The sequence below is a fragment of the Symphalangus syndactylus genome, chromosome 17, assembly GCF_028878055.3.
Source record: "Symphalangus syndactylus isolate Jambi chromosome 17, NHGRI_mSymSyn1-v2.1_pri, whole genome shotgun sequence".
Lineage (NCBI taxonomy): Eukaryota > Metazoa > Chordata > Mammalia > Primates > Hylobatidae > Symphalangus > Symphalangus syndactylus.
Genome location: NC_072439.2, coordinates 39,601,488 through 39,628,483, shown reverse-complemented (window position 1 = coordinate 39,628,483; position 26,996 = coordinate 39,601,488). Strand labels below are relative to the sequence as shown.

The following is a 26,996-nucleotide window of genomic DNA, read 5'->3' as shown; positions in this document are numbered from 1 at the left end:
TGTATATATCACACATATGAACTGACTGACCGAAATCCAAGTCACAAATTGTATTAGTCTGTTTTCACACTGCTATAAAGAAATGAGACTGGGTAATTTATAAAGGAAAGAGGTCTAATTGACTCACAGTTCCACATGGCTGGGAAGGCCTCAGAAAACTTAGAATCATGGTGGAAGGGGAAACAGGCACATCCTACATGGTGGCAGGAGAGAGAGAGAGCATGTGAGAGGGCAGGAAAGAGGGCCATTTATAAAACCATAAGATCTCCTGAGAATTCACTCACTATCACGAGAACAGCATGGGGGAACCACCCCCATAATCCAGTCACTTCCCTCCCTCTACATGTGGGGATTACAGGTCCCTCCCTCAACACATGGGAATTACAATTTTAGATGAGATTTGGGTGGGGACACAGAGCCAAACCATATCACAGATTTCATCAGCTAACCACATAAATCCAACGTCTACACATTTTCTTAACCTGAAAGACATTGTTTGCATGGGCAAGAAATACAATATTTTGCCATCTGTCCTTTGAAGGTAGAGGAAATAAGAATAAACTATTAGATTGAGTATTTAAATTTAACTCTGTATTTTGATAAGACCATTTTAAAACTATCTACATAAATTTCCCCAGTGACTCTTTTTCACTACTAAAAAAGAACCTTTATTCTAAAGAAAGATTTCTTTATGCTCAAAAGGCAGCCAAAAAGTCAAATTAAAGCAGCATCTGGCTATCTGCTTTGATTCGAGTTAGACGAAGGGGATAAATAAAAGGGTTTCTAACTTCATTGTGTCTCCCACGGCTAGAAAGAAATGCAGATCTGTCTCATACACCTTTCCAGAAGAGGTAATGGTGGAAGACTGGGGTTCATAATCTCCACCTGCTGGAGGACCAGATGGTCTGCACACCTGAAGAGTAGACCTGACCCCTCCACCACTTACACACCATCTCTCTTCTTGCTCTCAAAAGCACAGCCTCCACTTCTTGCTGTCTACAGTGTTTTAAACCAGACATGCTGAAAAGTGGGAGATATTTTATAGGACCTCATGCTAATACAGTATTGCCTAAATGACTGTCCTTTTCTTCATTAACTGGAATGAAACACAGAGACCAATGGGGATTGTAGAAGATTGTGGAAAGTGAGACCTAGATTATCATCTAATCCTTGTTTCCCATTTTAGCATAAGTATAGGGTAATTGTTGTAAATTATTAACATATTAGAGAATAACGGAGAAGTGTTTGTGACCACTGAATGTTACTATTGGTGCATATTTATGTCCCAAAGTAATGTGAAAATTGTAAAAGCAAATTTAGATATAAAAAGAATTAATTACTGAAAGTATTCAAACATAATGAATTATATTTACATATCCAAGAAGTAAGGGAGATTAAAAAATGTCTTCTGCATTGGGATAATTATCTTATTATTGGTAATATATAGATTTTACATAATTATTATATATATTGTACACCTTGACAAATTATTGAACAGTAGCTCTCTGTTAATTATGTATACTAGCAGCATTTCAGCCCAAGCATTGACTCATGAACATGTGTACAAGGTAAAATTGAAAACAATGTTTTTAACCCAAATACATTATCTAAGCACTGAAGAAAAGAGTAAAGAAGTGAGGATTGTATGCTGACTGAGCAGTATTGGGGCCGGGGAGATGGGTGATGAGGCCAAAATTATAATTGTAAGTGGCTCTCTGCAGTCTGGTGAATGTCATGTGTTTACAAAATGAATTATCAGTAACAGAATTATACTTTAAGCACAAATTAGCATTCCTCATGTAATTAATTATTTAGAGAATTCTCACTGAAAACTTAATAAACCCTAGAAAATGTCTTAATTGCAGCACGGCATTACCATATCACCAGCTGTCCCATTATATCCCAGCATTTCCAAATACCAGCTGATCTAGGAAATGTCAAAATTATTTCTTAATCAACAAAAAAATTGTACTTCAGAAAAATCACACTTTATCCAATCAGTATAAGAGCAGAGAAAATGCCTCTGTTTTTAAATCTGTTTGTAAAGTAAAAATCAGGCAGTGTGTGTGTATGCTTGTGTGTGTGTATATGTGTGTATGGCTTTGCCGTAGTTTCAGTGAAAATAAAGTTCAACTTGTAATTGAAAATTCTATGATGATTAAGGCCAAGCTTCTTAAATTAGAAAGAAAAATTAAAATTTGATGGATTAACATCACTTGCTCAATCAGTCATGTAACCATATAACCCGAAGTTGAGAACTGGTAGAATGGAGAGATAGACCCAGAGACAGTTTTACAGGTTCTACAAAGAGATAGACCCAGAGACTGGCTCTGCTCACCTTTCAAAGAGTCACACAAGATCTTGGTTCACTCCTTGTCTGTAAAATGCACACTTAGTCAAGTTTTGTGTGAGAAATGAGTGAAGACATGAAGGGATCAACATGCTTTCTGTCTTTTCACAGCACATTTTGCTACTTCATACATCTTGATTTCCTTATTGTCCACATTGTTTTAGTATTTGGCTAAAATGTGCTGAATAAATGATCATATTTTCTCTTAAAGCGATGGTCGAATTGGATGGAGATGATGTAAGAGTCTCCTCTAGAGGGAAATATGCTGAAAGAGACATTGTGCAGGTAAGAAATAAACCTTTTCCTACTTTACTATTGCTAGCAAATATCATCGGGATCTTTCACAAAATTAGAAGCTAAAAATATAACAGACTTTTTAATGATGCTTTTCTATTTATTAGTCTCAACAAAAACTAAATATATTTTAATCTGGTAGATACCCAAGAGTAAATAAATTTAGTAAAAATATACCAAAAACTTTGTGTGTATTTTCATGCTTCCCTCATACATTATGGTTAGAAAAAATAGGGAAATAGATCCTAAAATATGTCATATATTAAGAAATTACGTCTACATATAGAAAAGGCTAGAATTAAGAAAACTACTTAAGTAAAGCCTATTACTCTAGAAGTGAATATAAACAATCAGTAATTAAATGTAGTTCAAATTTATAATTGAAAGCAAGGTGTTAATTCAACTAAATAGTTGCATAAAATTTCCATATTTTTAAGATGTCAGGCAAAAAGCTGTGAAGTATATCTTTTTGGATAGGAAAAGGAAGAAGGTCTCAGTACCATTTAAGCACATGGTATCAAAATTTTAAGGGAGCAAACAATGAACTTTAATATTATTTCCTAAATAGTAACATGTATATTCACCCATAATACAGTCATTAATAGAAAATAATTTGTGATTGTAAGAATTAAAGAAAGAGCAGAGAAACACAAAGGGTGGCTTCACAGTCAACAGGTTTTCAAACCTGGGAGGGACTTTTGACTGAATTAGATCAGAAACCTCACTCTCTTACAGACCAGGAGTTTTTAAGGATTCTGGGCTGGAGAGTTTATCAAAGGCTTGTACTACTTCTGTGTCTCTTTGTTGTGCTTATCTGGGAGGGAGAGTTGTGTGTCTGTTCCCATGCATCTTTCTGCAACTGCAGGCATATCCCCCGACTCTGCTTTTAGCTTCACTATCTTAGTGCACATGAAAGGAAAGGAGTGTGCTTACTAAAGGCCCACTGTTTTACTGGGCCCCTTGTATAAGGGTAAAGTTTGGCAGTTACCTAATAGACTTTCCCTCCCACCTCCCTCTGTGCCCAGGCTGTCTTATCTGTGTTTTACTGTCTGCTCTTTGTGGCTGCCTGTAGTTAGAAGAGAAGTAATTTCCTTAAAATGCATGAGGCTAGAAAGGGAGCTGGAACTTAAAGTGGCCGTGTTTGTCCAGGATGACGGTGCTCCTGCTCTATCAGGGATCATACAGAATTTGGTTCAAATTCTGACTGTTCCACTATGATAACTTGGATAAGCTTTCTAGATTTCAGTGTTTTGGGGGATAAATAGAATTGTGAAGATTAAGTGAGATAATGCATATAAAATACATTCCTGAAATAGAACTCTTAGACAAAAGAACAACAAAAAATACTTGAAATAATTTGAGGAAGTAATAATATAATCTGTTAGTATGATAATATAAAGAGCAACGTTGATAAAGATCAAAAATAATTATTTTTCATTAGTCAGCAAAATTAAATTTTAAAATAAAAACTTCTGTAAAATAGTTTGTTTAAAAAGATAATTGAATATGATGTAAGCTTTTCAACCTAAAGTACTTGATACAGTAAAAATCACACTCACATAAATGATTAGGTTAAGAGCAGCTGGGAAAAAGAACCTGGTGATATGGTCATTTGCTTAAGAAGCTCATTGTGCGTGTGTGTGTGTGTGTGTTTTTTTTTTTTTTTTTTTTTTTTCAGGCAGAGTCTCGCTCTGTTGCCTGGGCTGGAGTGCAGTGGTGTGATCTCGGATCACTGCAAGCTCCGTCTCCTGGGTTAACGTCATTCTCTTGCCTCAGCCTCCCAAGTAGCTGGGACTACAGGTGCCCGCCACCACACCTGGCTTATTTTTTTTTTTGTATTTTTTAGTAGAGATGGGGTTTCACTGTGTTAGCCAGAATGGTCTCGATCTCTTGACCTTGTGATCCGCCCGCCTCGGCCTCCCAAAGTGCTGGGATTATAGGCGTGAGCCACCGTGCCCGGCCCATTATGTGTTTTTTTCATAATTAGACACATGATTATTCACCTTAACCTCATCAGCATAATTATAGGTCTAAGTAATTACACTTTATTTAAAAGCTCTCTAGAATATTTGTTCAGTTTCCAAAAAATTGAATTACCACATGGAAGTATGAATTTGAAGTCTTTAGAATGTTATGTTGCTGTTCTAATGCATTTTTACCAAGTTAGCAGAGGCAACCTCATATCTCATAGTTCTATTTAAATGATGCCTAAGAGAAGCTTGGTATTACTTTCTTCATTAGGAAATAGCTAAGATTACTCACATCATTAAGGTTTCCTTTCAAAAGACCAATAGGTTATGTTTGTAACAACCTATTTGCATTAATAAAAATTGTCCTTGATCACAAAACTAATCAATCAATAGGTATACTACATTGAACAGAATATTGAGATAGAACACTGATGATCTATGAAACTATAATTTTGTCACTCTGGTCTTGAACAAGTAGAAAAATTTCTCTTTGTTTCATTATCTGTAGACTCCAAATTCTTTCATCTTTGCTCCTCCCATGATGTTGTGAGTCTCAGAGGAAGTAACAGACATAAAATACTTTGTTACTTACCAATAGCATAGGTATATAGTAGTATAATTATATAAGTTTTTGCTTCTTGAAAGTCAGAATCCAACCGGGTATGGTGGCTCACGCCTGTAATCCCAGCACTTTGGGAGGCCGAGGCGGGAGGATCGCCTGAGGTCAGGAATTCAAGACCCACCTGGGCAACATGGTGAAACCCTGTCTCTACTAAAGATACAAAAAATTACCTGGGTGTGGTGGCGGGTGCCTGTAATCTCAGCTACTCAGGAGGCTGAGGCAAGAGAATTGCTTGAACCCAGGAGGTGGAGATTGCAGTGAGCCAAGATCATACCATTGCACTCCAGCCTGGACAACAAGAGTGAAACTCCATCTCAAAAGTGAAAGAAAAAAAAAAAAGTCAGAATCCTTGACAGCAGCCTATCACCATAAAGTAACATTGAGATCCCAAAGATTTTGAACACACCTGGGGATACAGGTGAACACTCAAGGGATTCTGCCATGTGAGATTGAACTGAAGAGTAGTGAGGTCTTAACATTTACTGAACAAGAAATCAAAATGTCCCTAGGAAATTAGTAGCACCCTGAATGACAGTGGCATCTTGACTTACATTCCTGCATTGAGTTAGAGATTTGATGTACTCATTTCTACTTTCATAGAGAAGTTTCTACATGGTGGTCAGTACTTTACATATCACATTGATCATTTACATTCACATTGTGTAAAAGAATTGGCACCTCCTCTCTCACCTTGAATAAGGCTAAACCTTCCACCATCAGAGTTTTCCAGGTTCTACCAGTCACTAAAAAGTTTTTAAAGCAAATTATTTTAAAGGAGAGAAACACTCTTGAATATTTAGAATAGTGGGGTTGCAAGTGTACATGCAGGATAATATTTTCAATCTTCCCATGGTCAGAAAATACTGTAAACCAATTCTCTAAAATATTATCAGATAATAGGGTCTATTTAGGCTGTCTCACCTTTTCTCTGCTTTCCATTTCTCACTGTTTGAAGCGAATCCAGTTTATACACACAACACAATTGAAATTCCAGATTCTCAAGTGGACAAAGAAAACCCTAAGGTGGCAAATAATAGTACGTAGCTGAGGTTCAGCAGAAAATTGGGGGTAGTAGATGGGGTTTTATTAGTATAGTAAATATTAAATACCTTCCTTTTCGTATAATGATATTTAACCCTTTATTAAGTGTTTCATGTGCTAGGCAGGCTAAGAGCTATAGCATTAAATCACCCAGTCCTTAATTAACTTTATGTGACAGGTACTTTGATTATTGCATTTTACAAAAAAGGACATGAAGCTAGCTGAATTCCTGTTGTCCACAGTCACCCAGCTAATGAGAAGTGGACCAGGATTTAATCCAAAAATGTCTGATTCTAAAATTCTTAACATGTATTCTGTATAATTTTGATTCTAACACCTAAACATGGCATTTAAGATTCTCTATGACCTGACTTCAGGCTCTTCTTTAGCTAAAAATACACACAGAAACAGACAAACACACTGTACTTTATCTTAATAAACTAACTTCACATCATACATTTCCATGGTTCTTGCTTTTATTTTCACTTGTCATTTTACCTGGAATACTCTTCCTCCTCATCTGTTCTGATTGAAATCCTATACTTTCAAATTTCTCAATGTATAGCCTGTCACACAGCCCTCTCCAAAGACCTCACTCACCACACCTGGATGAATTTTCACTTTGTCCCCCCAGCCCCAGATCAAAAGTTAAACAACTTTTGGAAAGTTGTTTAGGTCATAAGTTGGTAGATCCAGATTTCCAAGAGTGTTCTGGTTCTAAAACCTGTGCTACTCCTATTTTAACACACTGTCCTAAAAGACAAAATTTTAATGAAAATTATCAAGATCTATTACCCTTTTTATATTACTGAAGTGGCTAATCAATTCAAGTCAGATCCATTTGAGGTCAAGTAGTGATTCTGACATACTCAGAGCCGATCCTGGATAAGTTAATTAAACTTTCTAAGTTTCAGTTTCCTCTTATGTGCATTAAAAGTATATAAGATATTTGTGAATATTAAATGACATATTTTGCTAAATCTCCTAGCAGAAGACCTCCCAACTACCAGTTGCTCAATAAATGCGTTATTATCAGTACAGTACATTGGCGCAGTCCAGTAGGAAGGCATTTTTTTGTCATTATTTCATAGTAGCTGTGCCCTAACATAAGAAAAGTCACTTAAGTTTTAGAATGACAACCATCCTGCTTACTGTTTATACTATACTGATATGAAATTAAATATTGAGGCAATGAGACTTAATCACAAAACTTACTACCTTGTCATAAGTCAATATACATAAAGGCTTTCTATTTGTTTGTTTATACTGTGGATTGGCCATTGTGTATAATGCAGTGCCATTCCCCCTGGCTGCATGTAGCTGCTGGCCAGCTTATCATTTCCTTAAAAATTATATTTAAATCATATTTTCCATTAAAAGGAGAGTAATAACCTTGAGGGCTTAGACTTGAAAATCACTAATGGAGCTCTGCACAGTGGGAACAATAAAGCAAAACTGGGCAGAGCAGAAACTAAAAGCCCATTTGCCCAAATGAATTCAAGCTTGTTTTTACAAATAGGCAAAGCAAGCAGTTAGAGCAGTCATGTGGAACATTTTCCCTACACTGGTGGGTGCTGAAAAAAGATGTAGAGTAACAAGTATACCATACTTCCTATAGAATACAATGCATTTATTGGTATTCTTTATATGAATGTGATAAATTAATGCAAAGTAAAAATTGATTTATTCTTCTCAACTAAATATTATAAGGGTCTAAATTACCATGTGGTCAACATGCATTCACAAATGTGTGGGAATTATTTTGAACAAAAGGTTCTCAGGTACAGGGATCAGAAATGAGGGACTAATAGAGGTAATAAACAGAGTGGCCTAAGAAGTTGAGTGGAAACCTGTAAATATAAAAGGATATGAGCAATCTTCCAAGAAAGAGGGCAATTTTGTCATGAAAATTTTAAGATTTGAAATAAGAGGTAATTTCTGAAGCCACTTGTCTTTTTTTCTCATTTATAAAGTACCTTGTGACATGACTGAAGAAATAAATGTTCCTTTGGAAAAGGTTTAGTTTAGGCTAGTGACTTTTTTTTAATCCTACTCCAAATATAAGTGTGGGATGAAGGATACTCCTGTTTGTTAACAGTGACTTCCTATGACAGTGGTTCTCAACCTGTGGGCAGTGCCCCCTAATGTCCAAATGGAGTATCAGACTCTGTGCTCACCTAACAAACCTAAGCTAAATGTGATGTATACTCCCATCGTAGGTTGAAATTGAGGATTTCTTTTTTACCTGTATGTTTTAAAGAAGAGTAGAACTGTGTGTATTATAAGAACAGTGATGATTATGAGCCTTAGCTTTGATGTTCCAGAGTGTCATAAAATTCTTAAAAGTGAAATTCAATTTACCTCAATTAAAAAACATCGCATATCCTGTAGGACTTGCTGAAAAGGTGAAACAACAGTGTTTTAAAATTTGAAAAGTCCAGGAATTACTGTATAACTGATACTGTACTCAAATTTGAAAGAGATAAAATTAATAATAATCTTCCTTATATTTAATGTTTGATATGAATATAAATTGAAAACTATTAACAAAATTGCTTTATATTGACTATATAAATGTGTAAGTTAATGAATAGAAATAGTAATTATAATGATGGCTTTCATGTATAATACATATTACAAATTGAACTGTTAACTGTTTAAGCACTTTAGGTTTTAACTTATTTAATACAAAACAATGAAATAGGTATTCTGTAATTACCCTTTTTATTTTATTTTATTATTGACATAATTATACATATTTATAGGGTACAGTGTGATATTTCATTACATGTATGCAATGTATAATTATTCCATCAGGGGTAGCATACCCACATCTCAGACATTTATTTGGGGACATTCAAAATTCTGTCTTCTAGCTATTCAAAAATATTCAATAAATAATCATTAACTACGGTAACCCTACAGTGCTAGAGAACAACAGAATTTATTCCTCCTATCTAGCCGTAATTTTGTATCCATTAACCACAGTCTCCTTACCCCTCTTTCCCCACCTATCCTTCCCAGCCTACAGTAACCACTATTCTACTCTCTATTTCTATGAGATCAACTCTTTTAGCATACACATATGAGGGAGAACATGTGGTATTTATTTTTCTGTGCCTGGCTTCTTTCAGTTAACATAGTGTCCTCCAGGCTCATCCATGCTGCCACAAGTGACAGAATTTCATTTTTTATGGCAGAATAGTATTTCATTGTGTACATATGCTACACTTTCCTTTTGCATTCCTCTAAGGGACTTCGGTCATGTCATATCCTGGCTATTGTGAATAATGCTGCAATAAACATGGCAATGCAGCTATTTACTTGACATACCGATTTCCTTTCATTTGGATAAATACCCAGTAGTGGGATTGCTGAAGCATATGGTAGTTCTGTTTTCCATAATGGTTGTAATAATTTACATTCCCACCAACAATGTATGAGTTCCCTTTTCTCTACATCCTTATCAATATTTGACATTTTTGTCTTTTTGGTAATAGCCATTCTAACTGGGATGAGATGATATCTCACTGTGATTTTGATTTGCATTTCCCTGATAAGTTGTGATTTTTCAGCATTTTCTCATTTATTTTTGGCCATTTGTGTGCCTTCTTTTGAGAAATATCTATTTAGGTCACTTGTCCATTTTAAAATCAGATTCTTTGTGGGGTGTTTTTGGTTTGCTTTTGTTTTTTGTTTTTTGTTTTTGTTTTTTGTTTTGCTATTGTTTGAATTTATTGTATATTCTGGATATTAATCCCTTATTAGATGAATAAAAGGTTATCTCTTCACTCTCTTGATTACTTCTTTTGCTGTTGAGAAGATTTTAGCTTAATATAATACCATTTGTCTAGTTTTACTTTTGTTGCCTAAGTTGGGAGGCCTTATTCATACAATTTTTGCCTACTCATGTCCTGATGCATTTCCCCTGTGGTTTCTTTCTAGTAGTTTCATAGTTTAGGATCTTACATTTAAGTCTTTAACCCATTTTGAGTTGATTTTTTATGGTGATAGATAAGGGTGTAATTTCATTCTTCTGCATATGGATATCCAGTTATCCCAGCACCATTTAATGAAAAGGGTGTTCTTTCCCCAGTGTATGTTCGTGATGCATTTGTCAAAAATCAGTTGGCTGTAAATATGTGGATTTATTTCTGGGTTCTCTATTCTGTTCCATTGGTCTATGTGTCTGTTTTTATGCCAGTGCCTTCCTGTTTTGGTTTCTATGGCTGTGTAATACATTTTGAAGTCAGGTAATTTAATACCTTCAGCTTTCTTCTTGTGGCTCAGAATTGCTTTGGCTGTTTGGAGTCTTATGTGGCTCCAAACAAATTTTAGGATTGTGTTTTTCTATTTCTGTAAAGAATGTCTTGGTATTCTGACAGGTATTACTTTAAATGTGTAGATTGCTTTGGGTAGTATGGTCATTTTAACAATATTAATTATTCCAATTCATGAACATGAGATTTTTATTTGTGTGTCTTCTTAAACTTCTTTCATCAGTGGTTTATAGTTTTTATTGTAGAGATCCTTCACCTCTTTGATTAAACTTATTTCTAGTTTTTTTGGCTATTATAAATGAGATTGCTTTCTCGATTTCTTTTTCAGCTAGTTTGCCATTGGTATAAAGAAATGCCACTGATTGTTGTATGTTGATTTTGTATCTTATGACTTTTCTGAATTCACTTATTAGTTCTGACAGTTATGTTGTGGTATTCTCAGGATTTTCCATATATAAGATCATCGCAGCTGCAAACAGGGATAACTTAATCTCTTGCTTTCCAATTTGGATGCTGTTCATTTCTTTCTATTGCCTAATTTCTCTGGCTGGGACTTCCAGTGCCACGTTGAATAAGGGTGGTGAAAATGGGCATCTTTCTCTTGTTCAAGTTCTTTGAGGAAAAGTTTTCAACGTTTTCCATTCACTATGATATTAGCTGTGGGTTTGTCATAATAGCCTTTATTGTGTTGAGGTATGTTCCTTCTATACCTAATTTACAGACAATTTTTATCCTGAAGGGATGTTGTATTTTATCAAATGCTTTTTCTGCATCTATCGAGATCATGTGTTGTTTTTTTTTGCTTCCATTCTGTTCATATGATGTATCACATTTATTGATTTGCACACATCGAACCATCCTTGCATATCTGAGATAAATCCTACTTGATCATGGTGTATAATCTTTTTGATGTGCTGTTGTATTTGGTTTGCTAGTATTTCGTTGAAGATGTTTGCGTCTATGTTCATCAGGAATATTAACCTGTAGATTTTTGTTGTTGTGTCCTTGTCTGGTTTTGGTATCAGGGTAGTTCTGGCCTTGTGGAATACATTTGGAAGAATTCATTCCCCTTCAATTTTATTTATTTATTTATTTTTATTATACTTTAAGTTCTAGGGTACAACATACAGGTTTGTTACATAGGTATATATGTGCCATGTTGGTTTGCTGCACCCATCAACTCATCATTTACATTAGGTATTTCTCCTAATGCTCTCTCTCCCCGAGTCCCCCACCCCCAACAGGCCCCAGTGTGTGATGTTCCCCACCCTGTGTCCAAGTGTTCTCATTGTTCAATTCCCACCTATGAGTGAGAATGTGCAGTGTTTGGTTTTCTCTCTTTGCGATAGTTTGCTCAGAATGATGGTTTCCAGCTTCATCCATGTTTCTGCAAAGGAGATGAACTCATCCTTTTTATGGTTGCATAGTATTCCATGGTATACATGTGCCACATTTTTTTAATCCAGTCTATCATTGATGGACATTTGGGTTGGTTCCAAGTCTTTGCTATTGTGAATAGTGCCACAATAAACATACGTGTGCATGTGTCTTTATAGTAGTATGATTTATAATCCTTTGGGTATATACCCAGTAATGGGATGGCTGGGTCAAATGGTATTTCTAGTTCTAGATCCTTGAGGAATCGCCACACTGTCTTCCACAATAGTTGAAGTAATTTACACTCCCACCAACAGTGTAAAAACATTCTTATTTCTTCACATCCTCTCCAGCATCTGTTGTTTCCTGACTTTTTAATGATCGCCATTGTAACTGGTGTGAGATGGTATCTCATTGTGGTTTTGATTTGCATTTCTCTGATGACCAGTGATGATTAGCATTTTTCCATGTGTCTGTTGGCGGCATAAATGTCTTTTGAGAAGTATCTGTTCATATCCCTTGCCCACTTTTTGATGGGTTTGTTTGTTTTTTTTCTTGTAAATTTGTTTAGGTGCTTTGTAGATTCTGGATATTAACCCTTTGTCAGATGGGTAGATTGCAAAAATTTTCTCCCATTCTGTAGGCTGCCTGTTCACTCTGATGGTATTCTTTTGCTGTGCAGAAGCTCTTTAGTTTAATTAGATCCCATTTATCTATTTTGGCTTGTGTTGCCATTGCTTTTGGTGTTTTAGTCATGAAGTCTTTATCTGTGCCTATGTCCTGAATGGTATTGCCTGGGTTTTCTTCTAGGGATTTTATGGTTGTAGGTCTAAGATTTAAGTCTTTAATCCATCTTGAATTAATTTTTGTATAAGGTGTAAGGAAAGGATCCTGGTTCAGCTTTCTACATATGGCTAGCCAGTTTTCCCAGCACCATTTATTAAATAGGGAATCCTTTCCCCATTGGTTGTTTTCATCAGGTTTGTGAAAAATCAGATGGTTGTAGATGTATGGTGTTATTTCTGAGGCCTCTGTTCTGTTCCATTGGTCCATATCTCTGTTTTGGTACCAGTACCATGCTGTTTTGGTTACTGTAGCCTTGTAGTATAGTTTGAAGTCAGGTAGCGGGATGCCTCCAGTTTTGTTCTTTTTGCTTAGGATTGTCTTGGCAATGCAGGCTCTTTTTTGGTTGCATAGGAACTTTAAAGTAGTTTTTTTCCAATTCCGTGAAGAAAGTCATTGGTAGCTTGATGGGGATGGCATTGAATCTATAAATTGCCTTGGGCAGTATGGCCATTTTCATGATATTGATTCTTCCTAACCATGAACATGGAATGTTCTTCCATTTATTTGTGTCCTCTTTTATTTCATTGAGCAGTGGTTTGTAGTTCTCCTTGAAGAGGTCCTTCACATCCCTTGTAAGTAGGATTCCTAAGTATTTTATTGTCTTTGTAGCAGTTGTGAATGGGAGTTCACTCATGATTTGGCTCTCTGTCTGTTATTGGTGTATAGGAATGCTTGTGATTTTTGCACATTGAGCAGGTTGTTCAGTTTCCATATAGTTGTGCGGTTTTGAGTGAGTTTCTTAGTCCTGAGTTCTAATTTGATTGCACTGTGGTCTGAGAGAGAGTTTGTTGTGATTTTTGTTCTTTTACATTTGCTGAGGAGTGCTTTACTTCCAACTCTGTGGTCAGTTTTGGAATACGTGTGATGTGGTGCTGAGAAGAATGTATATTCTGTTGATTTGGGGTAGAGAGTTCTGTAGATGTCTATTAGTTCTGCTTGGCGCAGAGCTGAGTTCAATTCCTGTATATCCTTGTTAACCTTCTGTCTTGTCGATCTGTCTAATATTGACAGTGGGGTGTTAAAGTCTCCCACTTTTATTGTGTGGGAGTCTAAGTCTCTTCGTCGGTCTCTAAGGACTTGCTTTATGAATCTGGGTGCTCCTGTATTGGGTGCATATATATTTAGGATAGTTAGCTCTTCTTGTTGAATTGATCCCTTTACCATTATGTAATGGCCTTCTTTGTCTTTTTTGATCTTTATTGGTTTAAAGTCTGTTTTATCAGAGACTAGCATTGCAATCCCTGCTTTTTTTTTTTTTTCTTTCCATTTGCTTGGTAGATCTTCCTCCATCCCTTCATTTTGAGCCTATGTGTGTCTCTGCATGTAAGATTGGTCTCCTGAGTACAGGACACTGATGGGTCTTGACTATCCAGTTTTCCAGTCTGTGTCTTTTAATTGGGGCATTTAGCCCATTTACATTTAAGGTTAATATTGTTATGTGTGAATTTGATCCTGTCGTTATTATGTTAGCTGGTTATTTTGCCCATTAATTGATGCAGTTTCTTCATAGCATTGATGGTCTTTACAATTTGGCATGTTTTTGCAGTGGCTGGTACCAGTTATTCCTTTCCATATTTAGTGTTTCCTTCAGGAGCTCTTGTAAGGCAGGCCTGGTGGTGACAAAATCTCTCAGCATGTGCTTGCCTGTAAAGGATTTTATTTCTCCTTCACTTATGAAGCTTAGTTTGGCTGGATATGAAATTCTGGATTGAAAATTCTTTTCTTTAAGAATGTTGAATATTGGCCTGCACTCTCTTCTGGCTTGTAGGGTTTCTAATGAGAGATCCGCTGTTACTCTGATGGGTTTCCCTTTTTGGGCAACCTGACCTTTCTTTCTGGCTGCCCTTAACATTTTTTCCTTCATTTCAACCTTGGTGAATCTGACAATTATATGTCGTGGGGTTGCTCTTTTTGAGGAGTACCTTTTGGTGTTCTCTGTATTTCCTGAATTTGAATGTTGGCTTGCCTTGCTAGGTTGGGGAAGTTCTTCTGGATAATATCCTGAAGAGTGTTTTCCAACTTGGTTCCATTTTTCCCATCACCTTCAGGTACACCAATCAAACGTAGATTTGGTCTTTTCACATAGTCCCATATTTCTTGGAGGCTTTGTTTGTTCCTTTTTACTCTTTTTTCTCTAATCTTGTCTTCTTGCTTTATTTCATTAATTTGATCTTCAATCACTGATATCCTTTCTGCCACTTGATTGAATCAGCTATTGAAGCTTGTGCATGCATCACGTAGCTCTCGTGCCATGGTTCTCAGCTCCATCAGGTCATTTAAGGTCTTCTCTGCACTGCTTATTCTAGTTAGCCATTCGTCTAACCTTTTTTCAAGGTTTTTAGCTTCCTTGTGATGGGTTAGAACATGCTCCTTTAACTCGGAGAAGTTTGTTATTACCGACCTTCTGAAGCCTACTTCTGTCAACTCGTCAAACTCATTCTCCATCCATCTTTGTTCCATTGCTGGAAAGGAGCTGTGATCTTTTGGTGGAGAAGCGGCGCTCTGGTTTTTAGAATTTTCAGCTTTTCTGCTTTGGTTTCTCACCGTCTTTGTGGTTTTATCTACCTTTGGTCTTTGATGTTGGTGACCTATAGATGGGGTTTTGGTGTGGATGTCCTTTTTATTGATGTTGATGCTACTCCTTTCTCTTTGTTAGTTCTCCTTCTAATAGTCAGGTCCCTCAGCTGCAGGTCTTTTGGAGTTTGCTGGGGGTCCACTCCAGACCCTGCTTTCCTGAGTATCACCAGTGGAGGCTGCAGAACAGCAAATATTGCAGAACTGCAAATATTGCTGTCTGATCCTTCCTCTGGAAGCTTCGTCTCAGAGGGGCATCCGGCTGTATGAGGTGTCTCTTGGCCCCTACTGGGAGGTGTCTCCCAGTTATGCTATGGGGGTCAGGGACCCACTTGAGGAGGTAGTCTGTCCGTTCTCAGAGCTCAAACGCCATGCTGGAAGAACCACTGCTCTCTCCAGAGCTGTCAGACAGGGATATTTAAGTCTGCAGAAGTTTCTGCTGCCTTTTGTTCAGCTGTGCCCTACCCGCAGAGGTGGAGTTTATAGAGGCAGTAGGCCTTGCTGAGCTGCAGTGGGCTCCACCCAGTTCGAGCTTCTTTGCCACTTTGTTTACCTACTCAAGCCTCAGCAATGGTGGACACCACCCCCCGCACCAGGCTGCAGCCTCGCAGGTCGATCTCAGACTCCTGCGCTGGCAGTGAGCAAGGCTCCGTGGGAATGGCACCCACTGAGCCAGGCACAGGAGAGAATCTCCTGGTCTGCCAGTCGCTAAGACCATGGGAAAAGCACAGTATTTGGGCAGGAGTGTCCCCTTTTTCCAGGTATAGTCTGTCATGGCTTCCCTTGGCTAGGAAAGGGAAATCCCCTGACACCTTGCACTTCCTGGGTGAGGTGACACCCCGCACTGCTTTGGCTCACCCTCTGTGAGCTCCACCCGCTGTCCAACCAGTCCCAGTGAGGTGATCCAGCTACCTCAGTTGGAAATGCAGAAATCACCCATCTTCTGCATCTATCACGCTGGGAGCTGCAGACCAGAGCTGTTCCTATTTGGCCATCTTGGAACGGACCTGAAAGGCTTGGTCCCAACCACCAAGGAAATACTTTACGGTTCCCGCAGTGTCTATTCTTTGGTCTGTGCACAGACTTGTGTGGCTCTTATGGAGGATCCTTTAAGCTGGGTTGCTGGCCAGTTCCTTTCCACGTTGCTGAGAGCTCCCCACTTCAATTTTAAAAAACAGTTTGAGAAGAATGTGTGTTAGTTCTTTACAAGTTTGGTGGAATTTGCCGTGAAGCCATCTGGTTTTTATTTTATAGAAGAAGAAACTGAGGCAAAGAGTAGAAAATAACCTGCTCAAGATCATGCAGGCAACAGGCAGCAGAACCAGGCTTTGAACCTGGGAAGTCTAATTCCAAAGTTTCTGAGAATAGGGAGGTAAAAACTTAAATGAGTTTAATGTCCATAATGTAGAAGCAAGGTAAAGAATATGAGACCAAAGTTGAGGTAAAGGTAAGATAAAAGAAGCAGAGGAGATCTCCCCTTTCCATAGAGAAGCATCAACTGTTTGCCAACATTTCCATGAAATGTGTGTATTAGCTACATACATTTTCAAAAACAAACACTCTTCAAAAAAAGTCTAAAGACCACTGCATGTATACTGACCATACCAACATTACTAAATGTTAACATTTAAAGCATTATACCTTCTAGAATAAGAATTAAGTAAATTATAGTTACAATTAGATATATTTTCTCATTATTCCCTAACTGTATTGATTCCTATTTTCTCTTTTCTAATTATAGTTTCAGAAAGAAAATTAACCTCAATTTGTTTTTGTTTTTTTACCTCTTTGACTTTTTTCTGTTAAAAATGTCAAGTCTTGTCCATAGCTAGGGAATAAAGACTTCACAAAAGTTCCAATTCTCCTCATTCTCTTCTGAAGTGAACATCACATTTATTGTTAGTTGTTTTTTTTTTTTTTCCACACCCTTAGCAAGCTGCCTTTCTTGCCCTTAGTAGGAGAAAGATATGTCACCTTTTAAATACCTATTTCTAAAAACTGCTCTGAGTTTCCCTCCTGGAAATAGGGTATAAAGACAAATAAGGTAAAATTTTAGTCATATACATGTGCTTCCTTGTAATGTCTTATTTTAAAAAGAAAGGAATAGTTTTCTTCTCTTTTAAAAGAGACTACCTTCATTGCATAAAAGGCATTATACCTAATCTTTGATTTCTTAAAATTGTTCTTGGTTTATCTGTAGCAACCTGATCATTTTAAATGCTGCCTTCCAATAATGATTGTTTTCCAGAGGCACATATTGAATAACTTTAAATAAAAAACACACTTACTTTATTTTTCAAAATAAATGTAAAATGGTATTTTACAGCATGAGACAGGATTGTTCTTTGTCTTCATCTGGGAGAAAAATGATTTAATTCAAATTTTTATATATTGTACTCAAATTGTTCAACATATTAAAATATCTTCACTTTGCCTTTTCTCTGAAGACCTAAAATTACTGTGCTCTTAAATTATCACAACCTTCACAGTTCTAATCACTTCAAAGTTGCATCAAGCATCATTATGCCCCTAAGGGAAAATTGAACTAATGCCCTCAAACAGCACAGTGTTTATTAACTTAAGTAACCATTATAAATGAGAATGGAATCAGGCAATCTATTACAGGAGCATTTGGTATTGAGCTGATAAAGGCTCTCACATAATTACATATATAAAGATATAGTAATCATTTTTATTAAGGGTGGTGCAAAAGTAATTGCGGTTTTTGCCATTGCAAAACCACACATTACTGCAAAAACTGCAAGTACGTTTTGCTCCAACCTAATATATGTTGTTAGAATGATGATATTTCAATAAGAAATATACCCAAATCTTATGCCAAGATCTTTTTTTCTGTCTTCCCAAATAATATTCAAAAATCAATATCTGATGCAAAACTCAATGTACTGAATATTTCAGCTTCCTATTAATATGAGCTGTGTGAATTCTATATTCATAGTCCATGCGATTTTGTCTTAGAAATAATTAAAATACTTTAATGTGTTCAGGACTTTTTAACAATGTACACTGTTACATTTTACCCTGAATTGGGTAATACTCATTTCTTATCCAGAATTGGGTAGTATTTTTATATCAGAAGCTGAATTAGGCATGTATTAACTCCATTTGACAGGAAGCCAAGCCCCAAAGAGGTTAAACGCTCCATCCTGTTGGGATTCGGGCTAGGTATAGAACCCAAAACTGCAGAAGACATTTGGCAACATAATAAGCATATTAGGATTAAGTGACATGAGTTATTGGAGGAAAAACATAGAAAATGATTGCATTCCTTTTGAGATAAAGCATATATTAGATAAGTTTAGTCACTTATAGCTATTTGTAGTGTATTGAATTTTTTTTTTTATTTTTTGAGACAGAGTCTCGCTCTGTCAGCCAGGCTGGAGTGCAGTGGCATGATCTCGGCTCACTGCAACCTCTGCCTCCTGGGCTCAAGCAATTCTCCTGCCTCAGCCTCCCAAGTAGCTGGGATTACAAGGGTGTGCCACCACACCCAGCTAATTTTGTATTTTTAGTAGAGACAGGGTTTCACCATGTTGGTCAGGCTGGTCTTGAACTCCTGACCTCAGGTAATCCACCCACCTCAGCCTCCCAAAGTGCTGGGATTACAGGCATGAGCCACCATGCCTGGCCTATTGAATATTTTTAAAAATGTATAATAATTGTTATCCATCTCTCCATTACTCTCAGATTCCCTGATTTTCCTATGACCAAATGTGTACATGTGTTGATTTTTTGTGTTTATTACATAGCCTGCTAAAGTCTGTGAAATAACTTTCTTTTGTCTCTGTTTTAGTTTGTGCCATTCAGGGATTATATCGACAGAAGTGGAAACCACATACTGAGCATGGCTAGATTGGCTAAAGACGTCCTAGCTGAGATCCCTGAGCAGTTTCTCTCCTATATGAGAGCCCGAGGAATCAAGCCATCACCTGCGCCTCCCCCATACACCCCACCTACACATGTGTTACAGACTCAAATATGACTGCGCTCTGAAATGCTAATGTTAATTACAAATCAGAACTGCTGAGTTAATGCTTTGTGCCTGGTGCTCTGTAATGAACCAGGCAATGAGATACTTTTCTCAGTTTGGTTTCAGCAGTTAATGTGCTTTCTTGGATCCAAAATTAAATCTCTTCCTAAACCAAAACTGTAAATATGGTTGTTGCATGAGCAACAGAAAAAATTGTTTAAATGCTTGAAGCAAAGTACGGATGTCTTCTCTAAATCTTTCTTTCTTTTTTTTTTTTTTAACAGAAACAGCTAATTTCCAATGTATTGTTGGGAAAAAGCACAAACTATGTTTTTAACTCACATATCGTCTTCGACTGCTATGTGTATAGGAAAGCAGTCTCTGTATCAATGTTTACATGTTACTACTTTTTAAATTTCAATACTTTTATAACTGTTCTTAAAAATATGAGTTTTGAATACTGAATCCTTTGTCTTCTAAATTGCAATAGCTATAATCACAAGAGCAATATCTCTTTGAATGACTGTCTGGACAAACGCAATTGCAAATAAGGGAAGGGAAAAATGCTTTTCTATTTTTCAGTAACCGGATTGTCTTAAGAAACTACATCTGCTTAATAATCAATTTCTCAGCAATGTTTGCTGGGTATGGGAGTTTAAGCCCGGCAGATGTGTCTCCTGGTTGAACATGCATTTTTCATGGAGTTTGGGTTCTAAATTTAGACTGGAGTCGGTTTGTATTTTGTAACACTAAGTAGAAATTATAAAAAGTCAAACATTGTGATCTATAAATGCACAGAAAATCCTTTGTAAAAAGTATCATCCTTATATAATAATGCTATTTAGAAAGACTGAAACCAAGACTATTTAACTGTGAACTATGTAGCAGATGTTTTAAACTTTTTATTCCATTATATCTTGTCTAGATATTTTAATTCAAAGGGATACTGGCTCTCTTGATCGGGATTTCTTGTTATCACTATTCCACGTTGCCACACAAGGTGCACAGGCTGGAAGTCTTTTGTGAAATTCCCAGTTAAATATATACAACTATGTGACTTAGTGCACAACACATTTGTGAAATAACCTGCTCCTATATACTGACCTGCCTGTCCACGAATAATTGTAAAGAGTTTTTGCATGTACAGTTTTTACAAGAATTACAGTTTTGTGAAGTTGTGTCTAAATTAAAGCATTTCTTTAGAACAAATGGCCTTAAATTCTCACAGAATTCCTGGAAATGATTGTGAATTGCCTTCAAATAATAGAGAAGTGTATTTATTTGTGTGTGTGTGTGTGTGTGTGTGTGTGTGTGTGTGTGTGTCAAAAATGTAACTGCTTTATAATATTTTTTCCTTAACTGTATATTCTATTTAATACTTGGTTTATTTCTACTGTACATTGTTTTCTTTGTCCCAAGTTGACCTAGAGTGACTTTTATAAGCATGAAACTATTTTACTGGAAAGAAAAATATATACATCCACATATCTAACAGTATCAATGTTACATAACTATGTAATACTCAATTGTCAATTTTTAATTATGTATTAAAATCTTTAAATCATAACTGTTTGCTTTGTACATTTCATGTATGAATGACAATAGTTTGATGATTTCCTTTGCTGATCTTAAATATTTATGCCAGTACAGTGTATAACCTACAGATTTTTAAATTTATCTTTATCAACCCAAAAAACAAATAAATAAGATCAATATTCTTTTCTTCTTGTCAAACATCAGTTATTTTTTTGAACTGTCCAGAGAAAACAAAAGTTGTATAATTCCTTGTGTAAATAATAGATTGCTCAAACCTAGTGGGAGTAAATGGCCAGGAATGAAGCAATTTCTCTTTACAAATGTTATCATTTATATGGCTGAGAATGATAATCAGAAACTTCTTAAGTGATGTTAATGCTACATGTAAGATTAGAAAATATGTAAATCTTGTGTATTCATTGCAAAAATGTAGTAAACCAAGATTGGAGGGATTAAGTGATGTATCCAAGACTGTATAACTAGAGAAGAGCTCATTACCATCATGGAAATATTTGTTATAACTTAAATTTTGTTGGTTGCTGTTAGGTGCTATGCAATAGGAAATCCCAGAGACATGCTTCATAAAGGAAAACACATAGTAATAGTTGTACGTACAAACTGATTATCAGGGATATTTACACTTACGGTAATGAGCAACAAGAAAGGTATATATTGAGAAGGGGTGATAGATTCAAGTTATTAAACCTGCTGCAGAAGTCAGTCTTCAAGTGGTGCCCTCAAGAACCCCAGAGACTTTGGGCACTGTCCTATCTTTCTAATCTCATTTCCTTCCTCTCTAATGAAAGCCTCTAATTATCATTTGAACTCCAGGATGAACTCTTGGTGTTATTGTCAAGTATCTCCATCATCTGAATTTGCCCAGTTATGTAATACCAATTCCCATTGCTTCTCAAATTAACATTAAAACTAACCAGGCCTGCCTCATTCTTTTTCCACAACCACTCCGAGTTTACCTGGAGTCTGGCTATAGTGTTCATACTCTGTTCTCTCATCAGGCCGTCTTCTCTGGTCTTTAACCAAGGATATCCTTTGCACTTTCCAACTCAAGCCCCAGCTCCTCTGAACCTTGTTCTTTGAAACTTCAATGCTAACGATAATCAGTACTTTCTATGAGCTCATCTTTGTATTGCATTTTGCCTCAGATTATTTCTAAACTATTTTATCTGGGGCATCTCATCTCTCCATCCTTACAGAACAGTATTTAATGGCGCCTGGATATAGGTAAATTGTTAAAGCTTCCCAGTTTATTGTAATGTGTAGCTAGAGTGTGAAATTGCTGCAACTAAAGACTATCGGATGACTCAATTACTACTTTTTAAATTATCTCTTCCAACATGCAATATCGAGAGAAAAGAAGAGGTGGATATGACTCTGGTGGTGGTGAATGTGGAAAGAGAGTGGATTTGGGATTAGGGTTGAAACATAGGTTATTTTGTTTTTCAGGCTCAGGGAAGATAATAGATGGACTCATACACTTTTTTTTATTATTATTGTGTCATCATCAGCTTAGGAAATAAAGACCTCTGACAAAGATGAGGTGGATGTGGTTATTTCTTAGAAGACCTGAAATGCCAAAGATTTTACTGAAGAGCATGCCTTTTTCTTTCAGCTTGTGTGAATTTTAGTTATTTAATGCCTTTGTGTTACATCTAGCTGTAATTGAGACAAAGTGGCCAGATTCTTCATAAAAACAGAGTAAAGAATACTTTTTGTGATTAGCACAAATCAGATACATTTACTAATAAATAAGCAGCTGAGTTGAGGGTCAAATAGATTGAGTGCATGTGGAGTGTTACCTGTGAAGATGGAAAGATGAATTATAGGTGCCTTTTATCTTTCATTTATTTTCTGAGGATATCCTGTTGTTTTCAATCAATGATTTGAAACCTAAATCCAAAGTTACATATGTGCTTGGTATCTTCTATAGGCTGGTTATAAAATTGCTAGAAGCTTCAACGGAAGGAGTGTGACTCATCAATGTGCCATCTACTGAGAGTCAAAAAACCTTAGTTTCCATCTTGGTAGTCTGATTTTGGGAAAATACCACATAAATGTCCAAACTTGATTTTTACCATTCATATAATATGGTGATATTTCCAAGGGTCCTTAAAGCACCCTCCTTCTGCAATTCTCTCAGAAGGACAGAGGTTAACTTTAATTGGAGCACACCTGGCAAGTTGGCTGTTTAATAGTGAGGCGGGACGAGGTTATGAAATAAACTTAAGATACTGAGCTATCAGAGTACCTTCTTACAGATTGTGCAGCAAGCGAAACATCTCAGTTTCTTCTTTTACAAGGCAGGTTATTAACTTAGCCATTACTCTTAGTCCTGCATTCTCACCATAATTATTTTTATCTGAGAACCCAGAGGATATGGGAAAGATGGGAGAAAATGCCAAAGTCCCATTGCTCTGTGAAGGTCTTTGAGACTACCTGTATGCCCCCATGCTTGTGGCGCTCAAAAGAGGGCTTCTGGACACACACTTCCTAGTGATGGTCTGGATGCTCAGCAGGTGTTTTCTCTATTCTCCCTAAGGACTTGCCTGAAAAAAAAAAATACCAAGGCTACTCAAAACAAGTGTTTCTTATTAGGTAATTTAACTTGACTGATTGCATGATCTCTGCCTCAAATGCTCTTAAAACTCCCTAGCCAAGTGGCTAGCTGCTGCTTGTTCTTCAAGTCTCCCCTTTACATGATTCCCTTATAAAGTCCTTCCTTGAAGACATGGACTGGGTATAACCTCCTTGTTCTGTCTTCCCACAGCACCCTGCGCTTCTCCTCCTGTCATTCATCACATCTGTAATTCCTGGTCTGTTGGCTGTATTTCAGTTTTGCCCACGAACTTCAGGAGAGCAGGAAGCAGGCAAATCTTATTCACTCATCTATCTCTAACACATAACCCAGGGCCTGGCTTTTGGTAGGTCATCAATTGAATTGTGAAAGTGAATAGAATCAAAATATTGGTTACTAAGAATGTTGTATTAGTAACTTGGTATTTTAATATTTTAAGCCTGAATTTCAGTGAATTCAGATTAAGAAGATCTGTAAAATTTTAAAGCAGCACCAAACCTCCCTTTTCCCTTATTTATTTTTCCCTCCTTCTAAACCAGAACCATGAAATTGAATGAAAAGAGACCAACAGCTTCTCTCTACCTGCTCTCAGGGATAATTACCAGAAAAATGGTCAAAAGGCTGACAGCAGCAGGAGAGAAGAGATTAATAAACCTTCAATACAATCTGATAGCCTGTTGGTCTTGACTCAGGACAGACTGAGGAGAAAGTATTCACAAGATGCCAGGATCTTATGTCAGCTCTGAAATTTCCTTTGACTAAGCATTCTAAACAAAACAATACAAAAAAAATAAAAAAGATTATTTTAAGCATATGTTGACCTATATTCTCCCTTAAAAACTGAAAGTGACAAGCATTTATATTTAGGTAGTAGAAAGGTATTCTAAATCCCTACCTTTACTTTTTAGCTGTGTCTGTGTGTATTTCCATGTGGATTGTGCATGTATGCATATGGGGGTGAATACATGCCTTCGCTTATGCATGTACCATCATATATGTGTAGGCATCAGTAAAAGTGGAGATAATAAACAAGGGCAAGAGGTACAGAAGAAATGGCAATGCTAACAAGCATTTACTGCCTTTTCTGGTGCTGATTTTATGTACCCTGGAGGAAGTACTGATGACCTGCACAGACTGTGGACAAGAATTCAGAAGGTTAGAACTTTCCAACTGCATTCGTAACAAGACACGTTGACTTGCAAATCCTACTGTGCTAATATTTATGAATTTTAATATGTTCTTACATCATCTGCTTAGCAACAAGCAAGAAGGATTTAATGAATATGAATTTGACTCTGGGAAAGGAATGTGGAGGACTGTAGTTCTTACATATTGATATTTTAGTTCGAAATTCCACCCACTAGTTGATAAGACTGAATTCCATTTAACTTTCTAAGAAGAAATGAATAAACACTCCAAATCCTACCTGCATCCTCCGTTAGATAATCTATTTTCTATAACCATTGGTATAGTAATGACTTTTGTTTAGCATTTAATCGCTTAGAAAGCACTATCTCACATGTAACCTGTCTTTCCCTGTCAAAACTCTGCTCACTCACCAATCCTCAGCTCAAATGCTACTTTTCAACAAAGCTTTCCTGCATTCTCTTAATTACTAGAACAATCTTTTTTTTTTTAACAGCCTGTGTATGGGCATTCTACTCTGTCTCCCTAGGGGCAGACTCTGTGTTTGCAGTGGGGAAGTCTTATGGCCCTAACCCTGTTGAGAGTCAATCTGTCTAGTTGAGGTTAATCAATTGGTAACTTATCTGCCTAAATATATGAGTCACATTCTCCTATATGACCTTTGTCAGAAATAAAATTCAGGCTTTATCTTCCATCTGCGTTGCTCCTTTGTCCTATTTTTATTGCTTCAGAGAAGCCGGGGTGATTCCTCTGGACACTCTAAGACCCAAACCATCTCCCAAGGAGTCCCCTGCCTGCCTTGTTGCTCATTATCCGCCTGGCTCTGTGTAGCCCCCCTTGACTAGAGTTTCCACTACCTTGCAAGATGGAATCTAGAAGGCTTAGTTTGTGTTCTCCTCTTAAGACCTGGGTGCATGTAGTTCATTAGGAAGGCAATCTCCTGGGGCAGCAGTAAGGAACTTGGGAGAGGGAGGAGGTAGGGAAATCCATTATAAGAGTAGGTTATCAAGCTCACCACTGAAGGTAACAAAGCTCTCACTTGTCCCCTCAACTTCTGAGCATAATATGTTCCCTTCTCTGAATTGTCTCCATGAGGACCAACTGGAAGTATTTATCTTTAAGTTCCCATCTCCTGTTGGTGAGGGTTGCCTGCACTTTCTGGGCTGCCTATGTCGGCATGAGGAAAGAGCATTCCAGGCCGGGCGCGGTGGCTCATGCTTGTAATCCCAGCACTTTGGGAGGCCGAGGCGGGCGGATCACGAGGTCAGGAGATCGAGACCACGGTGAAACCCCGTCTCTACTAAAAATACAAAAAAAAAATTAGCCGGGCGTGGTGGCGGGCGCCTGTAGTCCCAGCTACTCAGAGAGGCTGAGGCAGGAGAATGGCGTGAACCCGGGAGGCGGAGCTTGCAGTGAGCCGAGATTGTGCCACTGCACTCCAGCCCGGGCGACAGAGCGAGACTCCGTCTCAAAAAAAAAAAAAAAAAAAAAAGAGCATTCCAGTTTCTATGGCATGAGAGCCTTTCCAGGGTGAAAAGTTAAAAAACTGCAGTACCTGCTTGAGGTAAGACACCATCTACAAAAATAAGTTGAAGTCACTATGGAAGTCAACCATGGCTGAAATGGGACATGAGGCTAAGAAAACGAGTTGAGTCATTAGAGGCACCTGAAACACATGACCTTCAAGCCCACATTAAGCTGTCATTACCTGTATTTCCAGCCTCCTCTTCTTCCACTTCTCCTTACCACACAGAAGGCAAATTGTGTTAAAGTGTATGTGGTTCTACAAACACCCCATTCCATTTCATACTTCATGCATTCCATATGCCAACTCTTTCACATTCTCACTCCTACTCAGCTTCCAAAGCCCTCCTTAGGTGTCTCTGCATAAGAATCTCTTCCTCTTTTATTTTATGTAACTTTTTAATTGAAGTAAAATACATTTAGAAGTACAAAAATTATAAGCACATTGCTTGAGGATTTTTCGCAGAACTTATCTATGTAACAATTTCACAGATCAAAAACACAACATGTTCAGCACCCTAGCATCCTGCTTTTGTCCCACCATAATCACACACGCCTCCTCAAAGTAATCACTATCTTGATTTTCATCACCATGTTATTTTTGTCTTATTTTCAAGTTTTATATAAATGGAATTATACAATTTGTATTAGTTTCTGACTTCTTCATCCAATATTTTGTTTGTGAGATTTATCCAAGTACTTGTGCATAGCAAAATTTTTTCTCAATTCTGTTTAGTATTTCCTTGTATTAATATATTACAATTTGTTTTTCTCCTTTAATGAACATTGGATTATTTTCAGCTTCAAATATTATGAAGAAAGCTTTATGACTAATATTGTACATTACTTTTA

At 37.0% G+C, this 26,996-nt stretch overlaps 1 protein-coding gene across 3 annotated transcripts in view; it reads left to right on the top strand.

Annotated features, from left to right (window-relative positions):
• Window positions 1-21,049, top strand: part of CPNE8 (copine 8) — a 265,785-nt gene extending 244,736 nt beyond the window's left edge. For 2 of the 3 annotated variants that reach the window (XM_063620134.1, XM_063620133.1), the window contains 2 exons: window positions 2,562-2,635; window positions 19,169-21,049. In XM_063620134.1, the coding sequence (XP_063476204.1) occupies window positions 2,562-2,635; window positions 19,169-19,357 (263 nt within the window). In that variant the 3' untranslated portion in view covers window positions 19,358-21,049. The remainder of the gene's footprint in view (window positions 1-2,561; window positions 2,636-19,168) is intronic. The other variant, XM_055247554.2, reaches the window with a different exon arrangement.
• The last annotated feature ends 5,947 nt before the right edge of the window (window positions 21,050-26,996 follow it).